The 22,327-nt window shown below is 36.4% G+C and overlaps 1 protein-coding gene across 2 annotated transcripts; it reads left to right on the top strand.

The window, feature by feature from the left end:
- The first annotated feature begins 3,408 nt into the window (after positions 1-3,408).
- Positions 3,409-7,077, top strand: pax1a (paired box 1a). 2 transcript variants are annotated; one of them, XM_079457822.1, is made up of 5 exons: positions 3,409-3,655; positions 3,954-4,583; positions 5,268-5,401; positions 5,707-5,917; positions 6,565-7,077. In XM_079457822.1, the coding sequence occupies exons 1-5, from the start codon at positions 3,646-3,648 to the stop codon at positions 6,654-6,656; spliced, it is 1,077 nt and encodes a 358-aa protein (XP_079313948.1). In that variant the 5' UTR covers positions 3,409-3,645; the 3' UTR covers positions 6,657-7,077. The 2 variants fall into 2 exon arrangements, with proteins under 2 accessions (XP_079313948.1, XP_079313949.1); XM_079457823.1 differs by having other exon boundaries at positions 3,473-3,655; positions 5,707-5,872.
- Positions 7,078-22,327: the final 15,250 nt, after the last annotated feature.

The following is a 22,327-nucleotide window of genomic DNA, read 5'->3' as shown; positions in this document are numbered from 1 at the left end:
ACCAAATCTCATTCAACTTTTATACACAGTAAAAGAAAATTCGGACCAAGCTTAAAATCATGCTTCTTGTGGTATATTAAACAATTTAGTCTTTAAATTCTTATTTAGTCATTAAACTAAGACTAAATCGTTAGTTATTTTTAAAATTTCAGATAAAATATGAAACAGCAAACCAAGAACTGGCCTTATTCATCAAGTGGTAAAGGGTACTGACATTCAACCTAAGAGCTTTAATGTTTTAACATTTGTCCGTCCACATGATGCTGTCTTACCAGCTGAAACAACTATGCAGGCCTTTTCCACATGGGAAACTTCTTTTGGAAAGGTGATGAACAATTAACCAGAATTTTAGGCTGGCTTTGCTGAACTTGGGGTGGAGACTTGAAACCGTAAAAGCCTGCAGCATGTGCTCTCCACAGTCCCAGATCAGCACTTCAATAAACTTCTAATGAAAACCTTTTGCCTTTATCAAAGATGTTTTAAGTTGGATAGAATTATAGGTCCCATATTCAATATTTAAGTAATGTATTAAAAAAGTACAAAATCCAAATTTACATTTAGGCATTTGGCAGACGCTTACATTGCATTATCCTATACTTGTATATGTGCAATCCTCTGGGCTCGAACCCAAAACCTTGCGTTGTTAACGAAATGCTCTTACCACTGAGCTACAGGAAATTATTGTTTTTTGTATGGTATTATATAATAATTTGACAAGATCGATTCATAAATTTAATAAAGAAAATCATTGCAGTAAAGAGTCTCATGACATATTCTGTTGAATGGTTTCGAATTGTGAAAGACTTTCTCATTAAATCATATTAATTGTAACGATTGTTGAATGTCTGTTTTAGGATTGCACCTTTTAAAACATAAATGATCCAGATGATATTAAGGTTTAAAATATAGAAACACTTATGCTTTATTTTATTCACCCAATTTGGATCGTTGAAAGCACGCAGCTCGGCCCATTAGTGTAATAATAAGTTCCAAATAAAACGAGATCATAAAACTCACAAACATGAAAATATGAGCCAAACAAGACAAAGTTCCATAGACATATCGCACATAAGTCACCTTTTTTGTGAAACCTACCCTATTGGTATTGTGCGTAATCCGAAAAAAAAATCGAGTTAATCATTTTACATTGACATTAATAAAATGTCAGAATTTCTTATTTTAAATAAGTCACGCACACATTTACAAACAACAACCAAAATAATAGCTCAAGAAAGAGGTATTAAAAATACAAATAGCCTAATATCTATTCGATTGCTGCCGGTTTAATAAAACAAATAATAGGCCTTACGTGCGCTTATTTGATCCATCCACTTTGCCATTCAATGTCTAAATATGTTTAACGGGCAGATATTGATGGCACGCGTCTTCTACAGTCGTTTATGTGTGGAGTTGTGACTAATTGTGTATTTGGGTTATGTTTAAATTCCGTAGGACGTTTTTGTAAAAAGGTTTGTATTTTTTCTTGTCGAAGAAACGTTGAAACAGATTTGTATTATCTTTGGTGAGTCTGTCACCGTTCTTACTGTTAACACAAGAGGTAAACAAGTAGCCTATGTAAAACAGACGTTAAAACAAAAATATAATAATAACATACGTATTTGTACGTTTTATTCAATTTGACGTTCGGACAAATGTATGCTGATATTAAAACTCGTCAACAATTTCCAATGATTTACTTTGTATACATTAAACAATTAAGACCGTGTATTAAGATGCAGCCTATTACAATTCTGCCCTATATGCTCGTGGAGGTCTCTTTAGGCTGTGCCATGTACGCCGATACATGTACAATGAAAGCAAGAAAGCAAGAGAGCAAGAAAGCAAGAAAGAGAGAAGGCAAGAAATTAATTTTCACTAATTAATTTATTCTGTAACACATTTTATTGTATTCCTCAACTCTATCGCCTAATGTCATAATTCTAACAATTCAAGAATGTTTTGTGTATTTCACATTCACAGCTAAAAAGAACAAGTAGTTTAGCACACAAATGCATCAATTGCAAATAACGTTAAACTGTACATGACAACAGCAGCAAGCAGCAGACTCCTCTACAACACGTTAACTGTCTCTGTACCTGATGTGTTTCCATTGACATGAGAAAGTCCGTAAATCTCTGTGCACGAAAGGTCTCACCTGAGAATCCCACGCAAGACACCATTGAAATGAATTCACCCTTTGTATATTTCCCAGATGATAAAGCTGTTTCGATCCCCGCATATTTCCCGTTCCCTGCACGGAGAGCATTGCACTACAAAATGCAGTCCCTGCTTTATCCAGACGAGGGAGACTTTTGGCTTTCTGCTCCTCGTCTCTCCTTCCTTTGAACATGGGTTACATTTGTCTGACTATATATATATTTTGAGAGGTTTGGGTTTTTGTACACCACTCGCCAGAGCATGATCGGTTTTCACGTTTGTTTTAGGATTCCATGATGCCCGAATGCCAATACGCACACAAGAGGCTAAACAATTCCTCACATTTCAGATGTGCCTATTCAACCTTTATACCACCTCTGCCCAAGGTGCCCATAGTGTACGCTGTAAGTTGTTCTGGAGTTATGTTTTCCATGTGTTCAAGACTTGTGAACTGTACGGATAGTGACACTGCTTCTTGTTCTATTGGGTCGTCTGTAAACTTTTACAAGTGACATTTTGTGAGCTAATAAACGATACCTTCTCTACGTCCACAGGAAACACAGTGGGCATGCTGTGATAATACTGGCCCTTGGAATTCAGTCAATACCCTACATATTATATATAGTATTCCATAGACAGAGAAATCAATTGTATTGGGCCTTGTTGCATGGAGTATTTTCTGTTTTTTACCTCGGGTGCCAATAGTGTCACCTCATACTAACAGAACATTTGCATTATTTTATCCAAAAGGCGAATCTAATTATTAAAGACCATTTTAAATGGTCAAATATTCTCCCAATTTATGCATGAAGAAAATATGTATGCTTGAATGTTTTCAGCTGACAGTTTTGTGATAGTGAATTAAAATAAAACAGAAAGAAGGAAACGAAAGAAAAACAAATGGCTACACCAATAAGCTATTAATGCGCACAACCTCAATTATTGTTGACCAACTTAAATATTTATCTTGTATGCAATACTTATGTGTTTTAAACGCACATAATCTATACCTCACACTCAGCAGCTTTGATTTTGTTTTAAACGTATTAGACAATCTATTGCTTTAGGTTGTTTAATCACCCAGCCTTTATTTCATTTGGGAATGTGTCAAGGTTAAACGCGTATATGCGCTTCCATGTGAAAAGTTTAGTGAAATGGGTAAAATTGCTCATGCTGGATGGAACAGATGAGCACACGCGCTCATTCGAAGACTCCTTGACCAATAAGATCAGCCCATTTCTCTCCGCGTAACCGGTTAGATTGACGTGGAGGACGCGTCAAATTAACTCCAGCAAATTTCAGCCTGCGGGATCAGACAAATCCTTCTTTAACTGGAGAGGATCTCTCGTATCCCATTCTGCATTGGACTGTTTTGACGTTTTGCACGTAGGGGTTTCGCGTCGGGAATACTGGGGAGTTTTTCGAAACATTGAAATCGACTTTTCTACATACAGCGTTCGGCCATTGAAGGGAAACAGTTCGAAAGAAATGCAAATGGGTGAGTTCTCCTTCACATTTGCATGCTTCATTGGCAGAGAGGTCAATAAAGTCAGAAATAACTGTAAAAGGCATTGATTTGTAATAGTTAATTCTTTGGAAGTTTAAGCATGCAAATAACTTAAATAAAATTGCATTTCATATGCGTTTTCTGTGGTGCAGAAAAAGGTCGATGCTAGCCCAATAATACACTGTTAGTCTGGCATATAGGAGACTTAAGAGAAAACGTTTTGGCATCGAATGCCTTAATGCTCACCACGTCGATTTTCCATAAGTGAAATGACATGTCTTTATTCTAGAGCAAACCTACGGGGAGGTGAACCAGTTGGGGGGAGTTTTTGTCAATGGACGTCCTTTGCCAAACGCCATAAGATTACGAATCGTGGAATTGGCTCAGCTCGGGATACGACCCTGTGACATAAGCAGACAGCTCCGGGTCTCCCACGGGTGTGTGAGTAAAATCCTGGCGAGATACAACGAAACCGGGTCCATTTTGCCCGGCGCGATCGGTGGCAGCAAACCACGAGTCACGACGCCGAATGTAGTCAAAAACATACGGGAATACAAACAATCAGACCCCGGAATTTTCGCGTGGGAGATCCGGGACCGTCTTCTCGGGGATGGAGTATGTGACAAGTACAACGTGCCGTCGGTCAGCTCCATCAGTCGGATATTAAGGAACAAGATCGGAAATCTCTCCCAGCCCAACCAGTACGAGAATGGAAAGCAAGGCTCTCCGCAGTCCAGCCTTTCTTATAACCACATTTACCCCTATTCTTACCCCAACGCAATGTCTCCTTCCGGGACTAAAATGAGCAATACGGCCGGCGTGCCTGTCACGGGTGGCCATGTAAGCATTTCCCGTGGATGGCCTTCACCGCACACGGTCAGCAATATACTTGGCATTCGGGCTTTCATGGATCCTGCAGGTGAGATTTATGTTTGGGTTTTGAGCAGCTCACGAAATGATGACATAGGCCTCAGTGGCTTGATTTGTGGCGCATAAACAAAGGGAGCCGCCGAGGCCTCCGTGATAACACAATGCATAGGAATTGCGTTTTAAATACATAATCTGTAGTTAGGATTAAAGAGTCTTATCTGGAATTTACAAAACTGAGTTATGAAGGTTGTATGATGCGTTACTGTGCTACCGCAATGTATTTTTCCATATAACATCGATTAGGCCTCGTGTCAAGCTGGAGAACATTATTTTGCATCTATTAAAAAACCTGCTCATCATGTAATATTTCATAATTCTGGTCTTTATAATATACATTTGATCGAAAAATCATCCATTTTGTATTAATTGAAAATGAACGTATTTGGGAGTCAAACAAATACCATACACACCTTCAGCTTGATGAATAAATCATGAACACATTTGATGTACGTTTTCGATAAATGTATCACGCATTTTGCGTGCATGATGTCTTTCGTGATTTAGTGATGTATGCTTTTTATTTATTTAAAATAAAATGGATTTAAATGAATGCAATTAAAATCGTGAAATTACAAGAGGAAATATTTACACTTTAATATGTTTATAATGCGTAATATTTTCACCGCTTCTGCTGTTCTTGTTTGGTGAATTCAGCTGAACTTGTTTTTTTCAGCTCTTGCTAGCGCAGAAGGGTACGGACCAAAGATGGAGGACTGGAGTAGCGTCAATAGAGCGGCATTTCCCTCTGCCCATGGAGTCAATGGCATAGACAAATCAGTTATTGAAGCAGACATTAAATACCCTCAGGTACCTTCGGCATTATAAACGTTTTATTATATATATATAAATATATACATATATATATATTGCCATTATTGATTATGTTACAATGTTATTACAGAAATAGATGAACAACGTGAAATTATTAAAGAAGCATATTTTATGCACGTTTTGGGTTATATTGTCATAATTATATTTACATTTATCCAGTGTAGCTATAAAGTGATGTAAGCGTGATTTTTGTTTTTCTTTTCGATATAAAATTTCTCTCTGCTACTCTTTTCTTTGGTGTGTGTCTCTGCCGCTCTGGTAATGTGCATATTTTCTTTTAGCCTTCGTCCACTTTATCCAGTTATGTGCCGGCGTGCGCGTACTCTCCCTCCAATCAGTACGGCGTGTACAGCGGCCCAGCGGGCAGTTACGTGAGCCCAGCGCATCACTGGCAGGCCCAGGGCTCGAGCCTCTCCCACCCGGGCGCTGGAGTGACGATGCACCCAGGTGACATCCACTCTTCCATGGCGTTCAAACATGCAGTTCGAGATGGTATGCATCGTTGTGATTTGAATTCTCGTTGATTATTTTGGCTAATAATGCTTTGTTTTGTAATGCATCTTGACTGACAATCCTGATATGTTGCAATGCTTTTATGCATTAGCTGCAGCGAGGAATCCGGCATATAGTCTCAGTCATTCAAATAGAGTGTTGTGTCAGATTTGGTCATGTAGGGTTACTTAACCTTTAAAAAGCTTTGCTATATGAACTCATTTAATACTGCAACAAATTATATACAGTTATTAGACTCGTTCACATCACTATACAAATGCACTATATATTTCGATGAATAATATAATACTACCTAAGCGAATTTTCTAACAGAGATAAGTAAACTCTGGGAATAAGCATTTATGCATTTAGCAGGTCTTATCAGTATGTGTGTTGCCTGGGCTGGGTGCCGAAACAACAACATTTGTGTTGCTAATAAAGTGCTCTACCAACTTGTGTTGCGGGAATCAATCGAAGTAATGCCCTCGCTTCGTTTAGACAAACGTAACAGCTGATCCTAAAGAATTTGTCCCATTACGCAACATCAGTTTAGAAACAATAGGACAATGTGCGATTCTCTGAAAATCATCTGAATGCATTGCAGCGTGTTTGCTCTCTAAATTTGCATTCGTGTTTCTCCACTGCAGGAGACAGAAAGCCCCCCAGTCCTATAAGCAAGCAGCAGCACGAGGCCCTGAGCAGCATACACGCACTCAGCCTTTCTACCTCATCGTCATAACAGCACACAACAGTATAGAATAAAGCGCATTTCAACAACACAAACTGTAAGTTCAAACTGTTGTTCTGATCGAGCGATGTACGGTTTCTGTCCAAGTCCAAAACGAATGTACTTTGTTCTTTACTGTGACTACGACTTTGTGTCCATGCAGGCAGCGTTATTTGGTGGTTGGCTATTTAACCATTATGTCCAAAGATTTTTCCTCTATGCTATTTATAAAAACGTAGATTCAAAAATGAAATTTGTCATTTTATTCATTGGTGCACGTCTTCATCCAATACATATTAAGAAATAAAACGCAGACATCGTTACACAAACCCATGTGAACAAATACATCATTTGTTATGTACATATGAAGAAAGCTTTAATTATATATTTTTTATAAATTCTTGTGTAAATAAGCTAAATAAAAAAATTCCAGAAAATAAACAGATTTTAAGTCATTATTATTGTTTTTTGCATGTGGGCCTATTTTCACGCATTTTATTGTTTTCCTGTGTTTTATTTAGAGTGAAAATTCTTATAGACCACTCTAAAACAAGCTTCCAACTTTTAAAGTAATTTTTTTCTTGTTGAAAGTGAAGGTTCAGTGGACTGCTGTGCACAGACCGATAGGACCATTGTTATGTTCTATCATGTGCGCTACTGGGCGTAATGGTGCTTGGCCGTATTTGGCGCCTCCAGTGATGCTATCTGTGTTGATGCTGGACCAGTGCCAACCAGCTCCAATATCAAATATATATAACACATGCGATTATCAATTTTTCTATCTGGGCATCGGGATATCGCGATTGGACCAGTTCCTTTAAACAGTTTTACAATAATTTTGGGCGTTGTTGATGGCGTGTTTATTTCTTCGTTGTTTGCAAACTTGTGCAAAAATGGAAAATGCCGAGCCTAGCATAAATGCATAAATGCTGATCATACGTAACAGATATTCGGGTTACACCGACTGTTCGATTGAAAGCGCCCAAGCAAAACATTTGTCTAGAATTAGTCATTTATGTCAAATGATCATATTTGCCCAATAGTCATGCGTTCTGATAATATCTAGCAAATTTAGCCTACGTTTTTAGAAATCTTCTTTTAATTATTATTATTACATTTATAATAATACTAATAGTAATGATAATAATAATAATAATAATAATAATAAATGATCACGAGTGATGATCATACGTACGAAGCTTTTTCGAAGTATAGGCTTATGCATTTTTATATATAATATATATACTTTCGTTTTAATTTAATTTTAATAAATAGGTTTGTGTGGTTGTATTTGGAAATCAGTTTAATCAGTGAATCAAGTTTATTTGCAGTATAATCTATTATGACATACAATACCAAAATAAATAGGTTATACAGTGTTTTTACGCATAGGTCCTAATATTATTGTACCATGCATTATTCTATCTCGTTATCTGCATATCTGCAAAATTTTAAACCAGTGGGAAAGCTTAATTTTCAATTTGGCAGGGTAAATATTTTTGCGCTGTTTAGTTAATGTTTAGAACATGTCGTTTAAAAACTTCAAATGTCAAATGATGACTACATAAAGCATGTTTTCGATTGATCTTTTGCACATTCATCGTTGTCAGAAGGAGAAACAGATTGTATGTCAAGTGGAAACAACAAAGTATAGGCCCATTAAAAACAACTAATAAGAAAATACGAATGTGATTTTTAAACATTATAAATATGTAGTCCTATAACTAAGCTATACGGCATGCTTGTTTAATTTAAGTGGCTAAATGTATCAATGACAACGACCATCTATAACCACAGTTTTCTCAAATTAATTAAAATGTCCAAATCCAGAATATAATTGTTTTGGGACATCCGAATGAGTGTTAAAAATTAAATTGCGCTACAGCATTAATAACTGAGAAAGATCTTGTAAAGGCCAGGTTTTAAATCATATTTTGTGCACAAATGGTCTCCGATGCTTTTTAAAAGTGTATTTCGAACATATTTCTACATGGAGTCAACAGTGAGATGTTTTAATATTAACGGCGTAAAACAGACAAACATTGGATAAACTCACATAAGCCTGTAAAAATGTGGATTTTCTGGTTTTTCACAATGCCTACACAGTGCAAAAACCAAAACCGAAATGAAGGAAGTAGTGATCCCATTTAACTAATGTTTAATCGACTTTTTGATGTTTTAAAATGAATAGGCAATGTAGTTATAAATCATTTTTGGCGTTTATGTTCATACATTGGTAATCGTTTGTTTTTATAAGTTTGTGTTGATGATTTATTTATAGCTAATTAAAATGAAATAATGCACCAAACGAGATATAATTTTGAATATGAATAAATTCAGGCCCATTGGTATATTATTCGTTCGATAGGGTTTAACAGGGTAACACAAGTTCTCTTTGGCCACAAATATGATGTAACTGTGTTTTGCCTGCTCCAGGAAAACACAGCGGGTGACAGCTGGTACAAGACCACGATACCGTCTCTTAATCCAGAACCCATTTACAACGGAGACAGGGTTTTTATTGCTTAAGTGCAATTCGTGAATTAAATGTATTCAATAAGCAGCACATAATGTTCAGCTGAGTATGTAAAATGTTCCTTTAAAAATATCCATGTGTCATTTATAAAACAGAGAGATTTTGGTAAAAATACATTCATCATGAACCTGTGAAGACATCAGTATTTCAAACGGCATTGACTGCGGGGATTCCTAAGGATTTTGCACTTAAATATAGTAAAATATAAAATCCGTTCGGGAACAAACCTTTTAGATTCTTAACTTTTAGCGTCTGTAGAACCTCTCTCTTTTGTAGAAAAGTACATATTAAGGTTAAGTTTTTAATGGAACCATATATGACGACAAATAACATTGCAAAAGCAGATAACTCGGTTGTTAAACACTTTCAAAAATCATCTTTTTTGTTGCTTTATCGTATTTCGATTGTGTTAGCTGTATTGTTTTGTTATTATTACTTAATCAAACAGATTGATATATTATGAAGCAGCTAAAAAAAGGCCATTGAAGATCATATTGGTTCCATAAAGAACCTTTAACATCTGAAGAACCTTTCTGTTTCATAAAAGGTTCTTTATGGCAATTTTTTTTCTTTAGATTATAAAAAAGCAAGAAAGAGATTCTTTGAAGATCCTCTCACTGAATGGAAACAAACAAAGTTTTTATGGGATCGCTGTGAAGAACCTTTTAAGCACCTTTATTTAGAGGAATAAACAATAAAAAACATGATTTTTGTAAATGTTTAAAAATGGTAATGTCTTGTTTTTGCTAATTCATTCTTCATGTGTATTTTTGCTGATAGACCAAGGTGTAGCCCATATATTCTTGCTCTTGATCTTAAATCATTGGGCTTTGTGATTTGATTGTCTGTGTAAACAACAATGATAATGAATGATCCATCTGCATTATGAAGTGTCAAAGTGGCCCCTGTACATACATTATAGTTTAAAGGGACACACAGCTGTTTTAAATCATTTATTTTTATAAAAAACTATTTAGAGATTTTATTTTTGTCAAGGAGCTTATTAAACCTCCGTCTATGATGTAGTGGAAAATATAATTTTTGCACACTACACGGAGAACGTGATGGTAAAGGGTGAGAAATTGACTTTACGTGTTGATTTAGAAAACAAATCTTAATGAATACATTTATAATATTCTAAATCTAGATCATATCAATAATGTCAAGCAGCACATAATTAATATTTTCTTATATATCTGTGCCAGAAAGGTAATCTTGTAGTAAAAAACTGTGTCCTGTGCCCTGTGTTTGGATAAAAACCTTTAACAGCACATGGCTTATCCTTAGTGTAATACGAGTGCTTGACAAAAGTGCAAACGTCTACAAGATTCACTTCTTCACAATATACTTACTATATGACTTTTAGAAAAGTCACATCTCCAAAGTGAAGCGTTTCTGCCTATTAATATCTTAATAGCACCTATGAACTGTTACAGGGATTGTGGGTAGATACTATAATGGTTTAGAACGTTGATATATGTTTGTGAGTATTTAACTGGTGTTGAGGTTTATCATTTATTATTTTCAGGTTTTGAATGAATGAATTGTATTACTTTTTAGTAGATTCTTTCCCATCATCCCCTCACAACCGACTGCCCTTGGAGCAAGTTCACAATGATAAAAGGAAATCATTCAGAACCAAGTCATTCTTAATTCTTACATTAAATGAGTGTTTATCTTAAAAGCATATTTATTACAATTATTGTTTTCTCAGATTTTAAAGTGTTCAAAAATGGATACACAACACTGTTGGACAAAAGATTAACATTATATTAAAAGCAAATCAAATGTTATAAAGAAAAGTACTTCCTGTCAATGGCCAAAAGGTAACATTTTCAAAGCATGTTAAATATTCTCTACACCTCTTGAAAGGCTTAACCTCTTAGCTCAGAAGAAATCACTGACTTCAATCCACCCATCCCTCCTTCCATTGGCTTTCGTACAAATAAGAAATTCTGCAGAAGAGCTCACTCTACAAAATACTAAAAATGCTTTACATGCACTGTACATCTCTTAGGTGAGGAACGTTTTTTTTCTCTTAAAGGCAGTCTTGGAGCTACAAGCTTAAACAGATACTCACAGTGGTAAAACAAAACTCATCTGTTAAGTCAAACAATAGTGAGAGGTATGCCTGTACCGAGTCCAAACGGGACATCAGTGCCGCGATCCTGAGAGCGAGTGATTTGTCACTGTCTCTATTGTGTAAAAGAAAGACAGGACTGGCTCTGCAGAGACAAGTGCCCATCTTGTGCTTCCAACAAGCCGCTGGAAGTGATGCGGCGGCTTCACATTATAACATCTTTTAATATTCTTGTCTGATCTACTAGCTCAGCACATCCAGGTGATGTGCTGTCTCAGGTCAAGCATCCGTTGCTGTTAGCCTGCAACAGACAACTTTCTTTCAAATGGAGCTGAAACGAAACCAAAATAAATATCTTATTTACAATCTTGTAATAACATGTTAATAACAATGAATTGGGTCAAATCCAATAGGCCTACCAACATTTTTGTATTAATGTGTGTCTTTAATTGTTGTACATGAAGTATACATGAAATAACTTGTTGATCCTCACAGCCTCCGCGAAACGTTTCCTGGATGTATGAATAAGGTTCACACAATGTGTTTTAATTCAGCAGTTTTTTGAGATTTTCTTGATCATAGAGTCCTCAGATAATACAATTGCATCACAATTGAGTTGAGGTCAGCTTGGCCATTCCTTAACACTTTGTGCTTTGGCTCATTGTTTTGTTGTGTTACCCAGTCTTTTAAGCTGGAGGTCATGCTGTACTGAAATTCTCCTGTAAAATATCATAATTCACCTTTAAATTTATTGTTCTCTATCAATTTTTCTACCATCTGTCCACAGAACTTGTTCTTAGAAGCTTTGTGGGACATCCAGGTGGTCTTGGTCACACCTGAGATGTACCACAGTGTTTTTGTTAGAAAGCCATAAGTTTCCTTTAACGTCATTCATCATTCTTGTGCAGTGTTTTACTCATAGTAGGCTCACAAAAGACTTACAGTTTTCCAGATATCTTTGGCTGTTATCTATTATGTATTTCGTCACCTCTTTCAGGATTGGCCGTGGCTATCTGTGTGATCTTTGCGGGTTTGTAGCAAGGGTCCTAAATTTCCTAGATTTGTTTTAAACTTCACGCATGTCCTGTGAAAGTTGCTATGAATGAGGCATGTTTCACACAAACTAATCTTTCTTGAAGAACGATTTTGTCAGGTTTATTTGCCTTCATTTAAAGGGCAAGGCCACTGTACAACCCAACCTCAAACCCACAGTGTTTGCAACAGTAAGCAGTCATGTGCGATGACATTGTGTATCATAACATTTAAAAAGACTTTGCATTATTAATGACAATTTTCTGGTATGTGAAGTGTGAAAATTAGCAGTACATTACTGGTATGAATCTATGTGTGAACAGAGAAGAGGATTTGAGGACATAAAACATAAGCAATAGAGGTCAAAATGTGCTGATGTAAGAATTGCTTTGGGCCAATCATAACATTTTGAGCCGATGATGCGTCTACACTATGCTGTATACGGAAGTTTGAAGTCACACCATGTCATTGGGTCAAGGGCAATTGCATGAATATTAGTATGTCTCACAAAAATGAAAACACAGAAATGCACAGGGCAACTAAGAAAAGCTTCATACTTAGAATAAATGTATAGTATAATGCAATGTCGCTCTGGATAAAAGCGTCCGCCAAATGCATAAATGAAATACCTTGCATGCAGGTAAATCTACCATTCTGATCATTTTACTGTAATTGTCCAGGATCTGTTAAGAAGCTATAGTCTTCAAATGTATAAAGAGAAACAGTGGTATTTTGTCTGTAATTGTGACTTGATCTGGATAAATATCAGAGCACATTCAATTATCAATGCGGAAATCAAGGTCATTGTATTTAATTTCTGCGACCACTAGTGTTGTATTATAGATTTGCGATGAATCTCTCAGTCTAAACACGACGGTGGCCACCACAGCCCAAACCGATGTCGTCGGTTACGAGAACGTGTCATCTCATGTTGACGCAGGGAGGAGATCATGCAGGCATTAGAAAGAATGAGAAGGAGTGATGTCTTATTTATTACATAAAATAAAGGGTCTGTAGATTTTAAGTATAAAGAGAAGGATTCATGTCAGGCAGGAGCTAGGACCTGCGTTAATATTATAAAGATTTTCCAGCATCAGTTATCGGATAGTATTTGAGTAACATTGTTCTTTCTGTTTGTTAGAACCAAGATAAGTTGTTGTTGTAATATAAGCTGTGTGACAGATTAGTTTCGAACGTCATTGTTGTTTCTTGAACCGCTTTAATATTGTACTTGAGGTGAGGTGAGCTGGAGCGCGTTTCTTTTACTCAACGATGAATAAACTAACATTAAATCCGCTGGTCACATGCATTCTGAACCATAGAGCACGATCCTTATGGATCACGGATCATCCACAATCCGTTTCACCACTATATCACCGGGAGAGGAAACGCGTGTTGTAGAGTTGTTTGTCCATTTTGGGCTGCTGAACAAAACATGGCGGTGAATTCAATGTATGTAGGCCCGCTCTGTATGTAGATATAAATAGCTTATTCTAAGGTATTACAAACATAAACGGTTCATTACGTAAACCTCTGAAGAAATAGTTGGGTATATTTTATTGCATTTCTTTTAATGGATCCTCCTAAAATCCCTGTATTGTTCCTTTTTTAAGTGACCATGTAAAGCATCTACATGTTTCATGCATTCGGTTAAAATGTAAAAAATAAATGTGTGCCCTGTTGAGAAGGAAAATACGTTGAAGTCTCAGTCGGTGGCTTCTGATGCAGCGACTCTATATGTGTGGTGAACATATCTGGGAATGAGATGATCTTCATTCCCCATCATTTTCAGGGACTAGAGAATTAATCATTTTCCAAAATGCCCATCTGTGATTTATTTTAAGAGCAGATACATTTTATGCGTGCTTCATGCCATCCCACGCATTTTTGCAATTACCATCAAGCTGTGTGGCAATGTCACGTACATTTTTTGGCACCAGATCTTATGAGGTGATAATGACTTTCCTCAGAAATATGTTCTAGCGGTCAGCCACTGAGCTGTCTGTTGGTTTTGTGTCTGTTTTATTCAAATGTGTAGAGACATGAGTAATGCAGTGGAAACGGGTATGAAGCGGTAGTCTCGTGGTATTTGGATATTTGTCGTTCTGAATGATTTTCTCAGTGATACAGTGATGACAAAGCATACCATTGACCCTCAACTACAACAATCCTTTACAATTATAAAAGGATCTGCTACCAAACAGGCTTTAAAAATGAAAGATCATAATAGTAAAACAGTGGGCCAGATGCATGAACATTATGTAATAACGAATACTAAAGAATCTGAAATGAGGATTACATGTTCATGTGGACAATTCCCAAATGATCTAATGCACCTCACAGCAATTCTTTTAAAGGTGGCTGATTCATATACATTTTTTATACGATCTCATTTAGACATTTTACTATGATCTGCTTCTTGCCACAGATGGTTACACAGTGTGTCCCAATGCCACAAAATGACCTTTTAATGGTTCTTTAAAGAACCTTTAACATCCGAAGAACCTTTTTGTTTCACAAAAGGTTCTTTGGATTGTAACATGGTAAGAAAGAGATGGTTCTTTAAAGAACCTTTGACTCAAGCACCCTCTTTTAAGTGTATTCATACTTAATGACTGTAAATTACGTTTCTTAACATTTAACATACAAATTCAACATTAAGAAAAGAGTTGTATAGTAATTTACTTACTCCCTGTCTGTGATAAACTCACACAAAAACCTTTTCATCTGCAGATAAGGAAAAAACATTTAGAAAAATGAACACAAAAAAAACAGAAGTTCCCAAAAGGACATCAAGTCAACTATATGATTTGAAAGATATTTTTAAAGCGGCCCTAACTCAGACAGTTTCTGTATATCTCATGTTATTCTTGAGTATACTTACAGAATAGTATCGCACCCTTCAAATATCCGCAGCGTCTTTAGTTTGATCACATTTATAAAAGACAGATACAGCTGTTCAATTATTTTAGAAACCATGTGACGCGTGTGGTGAGCGGAACTTAAGCATGTGCGCACACATTGCCAAGAAAACAGGTACACTTACCGTGTGCGGTTCATGTCCAGAGTCTTTTAGAGGTTGGACATCCGTTCTATCTATCAGTTTCTAACGATCTCCAAATCCAGAGTTATATCCACTGTTTCTATAACATTCATCACCCAAATTTTGCGAACAAACAACACAGCCGAACTTCGCAAACGTAGTGCTCTCTTTCTTTCTCCTGCACACAAGTGAAAGTGACTTATACGCATGCTCTTTCTCCCGCTCTCCATGGTTGATGCGTGGGCATGCCGCGTGCTTTTCTGGGAGAATTGTCCAATAAGAGACTGAGAAAAGTTGTTACGTTACGATTTTTCATGTTCCAAAAAAGCATTCTGAAACCTGTAGGAACACTGGGGGAGTGTATCGAGCACAGAAATACTGAGTCATACGTCCAACTTGTTTTTTGACAAGTTGACCATGTCAAGCATGAGAAGACAGCACGTTTAACAGTGTAGAGAAGTCAGAATGCATGAAACAACATTGCAGGGCCGCTTTAATGAAGCGTATGTGATGAAGCTTTGTGATTTTTTTGATGAATGAGCAAACAGCGTATTATGTTGTTTTCGTACTGCAACTCATGCACACAGAGCTCAAATTGAATATGGCGATGAAAAATAATGATACAAAAATCTTTTTTTGTTTATTTCAATATAATAGATGATTCCAATTTTTATAAAGCCCACTATGACCAATTTAACAATCAGCACCTGAGTTACTTTAAATGCAGGAAGCTTGTATTGAAAAGCACTTATAGACATTGTGTATTTTAAGTTTGTAACTTAATACTAAATTCAGACATGTTCAGCTGCATGAACTGGATTTAGAGGCAAGTACGAGGTGTTTTTTTAGTGCAGTGTCTGGTTTTGTGAAAGACATTGAGACAATACTAACTGCCTTGGTGCGTAGCTCGGCACTAGCGACGACAGATAAAGTAGGTAAGCTAGCAAGAGATTAATGTGTGATGTAAATACAAGCCCTGCACAAAGACGAATGATCAATTTCTGCCGAGTTGTAGAGGAAGCTACGTCTGACACAGGTGAGGCATGCAGAAAAGTTTCCAACGGGACCTGACAGACAATCATGATACACAACAAACACAATGGAGCTCGGAAGGAACGCGGCCACCATTTAGTCTGCAATGCACAACACAACAAAGAGTGCGACGCATTAATCATATTTTGACAGCATGCCACTCCTGTAAGGTCTGACACGATGACAGAGCAGATCTATCTTACATTCACCTACACCTCACTTTTCACCTGATTTCCTCAGACAACTTCATAATCATTTCTCTCGTGCAAAAGTTCAGTCTAGCCTCAGCAGGTTTAAGAAGGAACAATGTGCAAAATATGTCATTGCTGGTTTCCGGTATATTGTACAGCTGCAAATATGTCATTTGTGGTCAAGCTGGTCACTTATCATAGCAGACAGAGAGGCCAAATTTACAAAGTTACAATCATTTTTTAACAATAACAAGTTAGCAGGTCACACAACGCAAGACAATGCCTGTTGGGAGAGAAAATGTGTTAGATTCGTTTTATTATCAAAAGTTAGAATGTTTCTCTCAAATGTTGTTTTTAGTCGTTTCTTGAAGGATGTGAGGAATGTAGCTGATCGGATTGAATTGGCAAGGAATAGCGAAGGAGATTGAAGGAGGAGGGAGTGAAAGTAAGCTGGTGAGAAGCCGGGGATGGTTTTGAAAGCTAGCATTAGAGCATTGGAGACTCAATTTGTTTGCCGTTTAAGTTTATTGTATTCTCTATTTTGAACAACGGTTAAATGTAACTTGAGGGAGCATGAGAAGCAGCCGCGGAAAAAAAAGAAGAGACTATTTTAAAATGTATAGATATCTATTTATATGCATGTGTTTAAGGTAAAATATCTTTTTTTTCATTCTGTGAACTACTTTTATTCACCAAACTTCAACCTGTATATACCCCCCAACGAAAATCATTTGCATATTATTGCAGAGTAAGTGTGTTTAACCCTGTGATTTAGCTTCAAAGCAGAACGTCCCAGAAGTCAACAGATCTCCAAATCTTCATTGATTTTGATGAGAGTTTTGTCGTGTCGCTCTCTTGCACAGAGTTTTAGAAAAGCGAATGCATGTGGTAGTCCTGTAAACCGTTCCACACAAATGATTCGGCAAGTCTTTGAGGAGCATCGAGCGAGGTCAGCCGTGGAGAAACGACCGTATCCTCTTAGAAGCGCAGTTCCTCTGGTCCTAACACCATGTAACTGGGTTTTTACTTTACATGCACGTCACATGGTCGAGGTCTGATAGCGGAACGTATGGCTTACTTTCATTTGAAAGTTCTTTCCACTAGTAAACAATTTGTGATTATGAGAAAGGATGTTAGGAGAGCTGCCTTTACAAATCTTGTGTCTAATACATGAAAGTGCACTTACAAAGCTAAATAAAGTAAATCATTTTTTTACCAGAATTATATCATAATGATAATTCTGATTCCTATAATTTTCTGTAACTTTATTTTGATTTCCTTACAATGAATCATAACACGTTTGGTAAACGGTTTTGTACAGTAAACACGTTGTTTGCTTTTATCGTTTTCTCCTTTTCAAATTTACTGTTTGTTCCATAATTCACTACACAATAGTTGCCTGTAGAGCTTTGCTGGTGTCATTATAAGTGTTTTCTTCAAAGTAAAAAGGGCTATTTGTTGAGCTTCGGTTGCTTCTTGGCAGTAATGGGGAATGCAACATGATCCAAGAGTAAATAGCTTTATTTGAATGGAGTCGCATCATTACAGAGGCCAAACCTTTGTACTAACAATCAACTGATCAGACTATGCAAACAGAGCCCAGGACATCCTCTCTGTCATTGGACAGGCTGCCTTTCAATACGTCCGTTTGTGCTTTTTAAATAAACTTAATGTGTTTGATGGGGTGGTAACATCATTACATCACACCTTGAATAAAAAACAGGATTAAAAATGCTGTTCACTGAATAGGCGCCTCTACCCGCAGCAGGAGAAGCTTTTGTCTACCATCATTACAAATGATATATTGTACATTTATTTATTTATTATTTAACAAGAAACACAGCATAAAAAACCATCACAATAGTTTTTCAAATCAAACAAATATTCCAAGTGTACCGTTGGAGTTCAAACGATCGAGGAAAACATGCTAATTTGGGCACCGTCTACAGTAAAGCCTCAGTAAAATATGACCGCAGTTGTTTCCCAAATGACATACTATACACTATATACTTAAATGCACTACAAACTGTGTGTCTAGAGTTCCACAGTTCATTTTGGTTGAATAAGGGCATCATCCGGGTACTTAAAGTGCAATTCTTTTTTGATACATTTTAATGAGAACTCACTACTCACACTAGTTATACTACAAAATGGCGTAGATAAGTGTGCGATTTGGGATGCACTTGCCAGACGAAGTGATACGTCAGCTGTAATTATGAGACACCATTGGTTCTTGCGCATCTTGTGCAGTATATTGCATTATATATTTTTGTTTCTTAATTTTTTAATGGATAATAAACCTGTATGAAAGGCAGTTTAACAAAGGTTAACCACTTTGCTTCATTTTTATTGCCTTTTACATTTGTGATCTGTTAATTTGTATACAAATAATGACTCTTTTACAACTATAGCACAAAATATATAACAAGTATGAACCTTAGTAGATTTTATGAAAATAAATTATTAAAATAAACTTAATAGAAGTATGTTCCTGTTTTTAACAAAACAAATAATGTAGTTAAAATCTCGGTTGTTAAGATTTAATTGTTTTGTTTGAGTCATTTTAATTGAATAAAATAGTAAGTAAATCCAATTCAATTTTATTATGTTAAACCCATTTTAATTGGTAAAATTTTATTACGTAAATAATCTTTGCAGATATAACTTCCTTGGCAGCTGATCTGTAGTTCCCAGCATGCTTTGCATCTGACTGGATTGGGGGATGAATTTTCCAGATTAATTGTCATTTTAAGTGTTTTTCAGTAAAAAGAAAGACTTGTTCGTGTTTGTGTTGATTTATCTTTGAGATTTAGTAGAGCTTTGGTATTATTTTTAAGTTTGTGAGTTTGAATTGCTTACCGTTGTTCAGAAGAGCGGTCAGGCTGAGAGAGGCCCATTTTTAGTCATGAAGTGTGTTGAGCAGTAACTGTGCTATACAGAGACCACCGTCTCTTCTCATTTGACCATCTGTGTTGTACAAAATTTTATATTTTAATATGAAAGGAAATGAACCATGAAGTTTGAGTTAAGCATGTTTTGTATATCGTCATCATTTTTTTTTGTTTTCATTAAGTAATTTTACTTCATATTTTAACATTTATAAGTAGAATTTACTTGTTGCTGGTAAGTAAGTTGTACTTGAATTTTATAAGGACATTTCCTCTATAAAAATCTTCAAATTGCTAAGAGGATTTAATTTTTTCAGTGTTTTTGTTGTCAAAGACTAATATACATAATATTTTACTAGGAAGAAGATTAATTTATCAATCAGATAGTGTTGTATTTAATTCTTGCAATGATTTGTGCATTGTTTTTAATACGCTTAAGAGATACTCTTATTATAATATTGCTTTAAATGTGTGTATTTGTACGTACAGGACATGTTTATTTGTGTTTTGCACATTGTGCCCCCTTAAAAGAAAATGCTCCATCAATCAGTTTCAAACTATCTGCCAATCCAGTGTTAAATCCACCATTTATCAAACATCCATCACTGAAATGCCGTGAACAAACAAACACACCTCAACTTCCCTCACTATTGCAAGAGCAAAGACCTGTAGGCCCTCAGCGCGGCCAATCTTGATGGTAAGCGGGTCTTCCTGTAACTCGTCGGTTGACGCGTGGGCAGGCTTTTTCTTTCGCCTTGCCATAGCTGTGCTTTTCCTGGAGAATTGCCCAATAAGGGCCTAAGAAAAGTTGTTACGTTATTTTTTACGTTAAAATTATAAAAAGTTATAAAAAACTTTCCGAAACCAATACGAACATTGGTGGAGCGTACGGAAATACTACGTAATTTAATAAAACTTATTTTTTTGACAAGCTGACCATGTTAAGCATAAGAAGCCAGCACGTTTCCCATTGTAAAGACGTCAGAATGCATGAAACAGCATTAAATCACCCCTTTAAAAGAGCAAAACGTGCTAAACGTTTGAAAAGTGCTAATAAATAAACTATTGTATTGAACTTGATTTTAAAATAAAATTGTATCACATGCAAACTGCATAAACTTATTTACAATGATACATGAAAAATCAAGAATATAGGTCTTTAAGCTAAGCGAGACATGGGAAACAACACTCTTTATCTGACTTGCTCTTTTGTAGGCGAGAACAAAAGATTTGTGTCGGGAGACTCGAGGAAATGCTTTTAGCTTCTTCTTCTTTTGCTCTGGGACTCAGGTGTCTGCTTTGGTCTTGAAGGGCAATTTCCTGCAGAGAAGTTTGGGTCAATCGAAGCCAGCCTTTCAGTCTACTTTGCACCTTTTTGGTCACCCTTGAGATGCAGAGCAAACAAACAGAGTTGAGCAGCCCTGTTAGTTTGTCTACGGTGTCAACTAGTCCATACTGGCTCCACACACCCACAACAGGTTTTATTCTCGCACGCAAATAGACGTATAAACATGCTTCACAAATGTACAGTTTTGCAAATTTACAGTTTGATTCCCTTGACTTAGTCTCAGAAAAACAACACTTGCCGTTCGCTTGTGTTGCAATACACGTGTGGCAAATACCATAATAACAATACATTTGATGATCGTCTCGCAGCGCTCTATCCTCACCTCCCTCTCTTTACTGACAGTGGTCCCTCCACTTTCATCACATGGAAATAATAAAGAGGTCAAGCAAATACCCCTTCTTGTGGGTGTTGATGGTGGGGATAAAGGAAGATGGATGTCCCTGGTGTCAACATTGCAGGTGTTTGCTTTTATGACCAGGCGCAGTCTGCAAGCAGTTTCTCATTACAATCTGGAAAGCTGGACAGCCTTCGAGTCTCCGGCGCTCGTTCGCTGTTCCTTAGACTGTGTAATTTAAGAGACTAATTTTAGGGGGAAGCAAATCTGATTTTATTCAAAGCAGATCTGTGTCAAATGGAGATTCACCACTGTGGTCAGACTTCTGACTGAGCTTTAATGCTCACCCTTTCTTGTTCGGAGTTCAGCGAATCTTTTCTCTTTTTAGAAATGAATGACTTCTTAGATTTTTCTCAGTTGTGTTTCATTTACACATCAATTTAGTCTCAGATGTTTTAAGTCTTTGGAGAAATAAACACAGAAACAAATGAGAGTTTAATTGTTGACATCCATGAAGAATACAGTATGGAGGTGTAAATGAATGGATATAAAATAATCTGGGTTTGTGTCAATGTGATGAAAAATGTTTAAGTTCGTATTGAGATCTTCAATAATGTTGACTTGATGATTGAAGACTTGACCAATCTGAGCTCAGTTTGAGACATCTCTTTTGAAGCTCTAAAATAAACATTTGTGTGATTTCTTACTCTTTCTTCCAGAAGAAATATCCGAGACACAGATGAGACTTGCTCTCCATTGATGTCTAGGAGACATGATTGAGATAATAAAGAGACATAAGGCATTTTACTACAGACTAGTAGAAGTACGTAACTCCTGAAAAGCCTCAAAGGACAAACATTTTCTCTCCGTGTTCTCAGTCTGGCTTGATACTCTGTTCCTTTCAAAACATCTGTAAAGAATTACAGGCTTACTATTAAAATTAACATGGAAAACCTTGGCACTGAAGGTCACAGAGGAATGAGGATGTTCAGTCCTTTACTTTGATGTCCTCCATCATCTCATCGTGGTCTCCTGCTGAACCTGTTCATCATAAAATGAAGAAGTTAACCAGTTAATATGACACAATAGAATTGTTCTACATGATTAATGGGGCCCTTTGAGAACATATTTATCTACATATGTTTTCCACGGTACGTTGGAATATTAGGTAATACCACATATTTAATAAGCTTTGTCTT

This window comes from Barbatula barbatula (genome assembly GCF_947034865.1).
Source record: "Barbatula barbatula genome assembly, chromosome: 6".
Taxonomy (NCBI): domain Eukaryota; kingdom Metazoa; phylum Chordata; class Actinopteri; order Cypriniformes; family Nemacheilidae; genus Barbatula; species Barbatula barbatula.
Note: the sequence above shows the minus strand (reverse complement) of the source record. Positions and strands in the feature narration are given on the sequence as shown.

Bases quoted from the DNA above. Each gene is read 5' to 3' on its own strand.
- pax1a (XM_079457822.1), top strand. The intron at 4,584-5,267 runs GTGAGATTTATG...TGTTTTTTTCAG, and splicing joins GGCTTTCATGGATCCTGCAG to CTCTTGCTAGCGCAGAAGGG. The intron at 5,918-6,564 runs GTATGCATCGTT...TCTCCACTGCAG, and splicing joins CAAACATGCAGTTCGAGATG to GAGACAGAAAGCCCCCCAGT.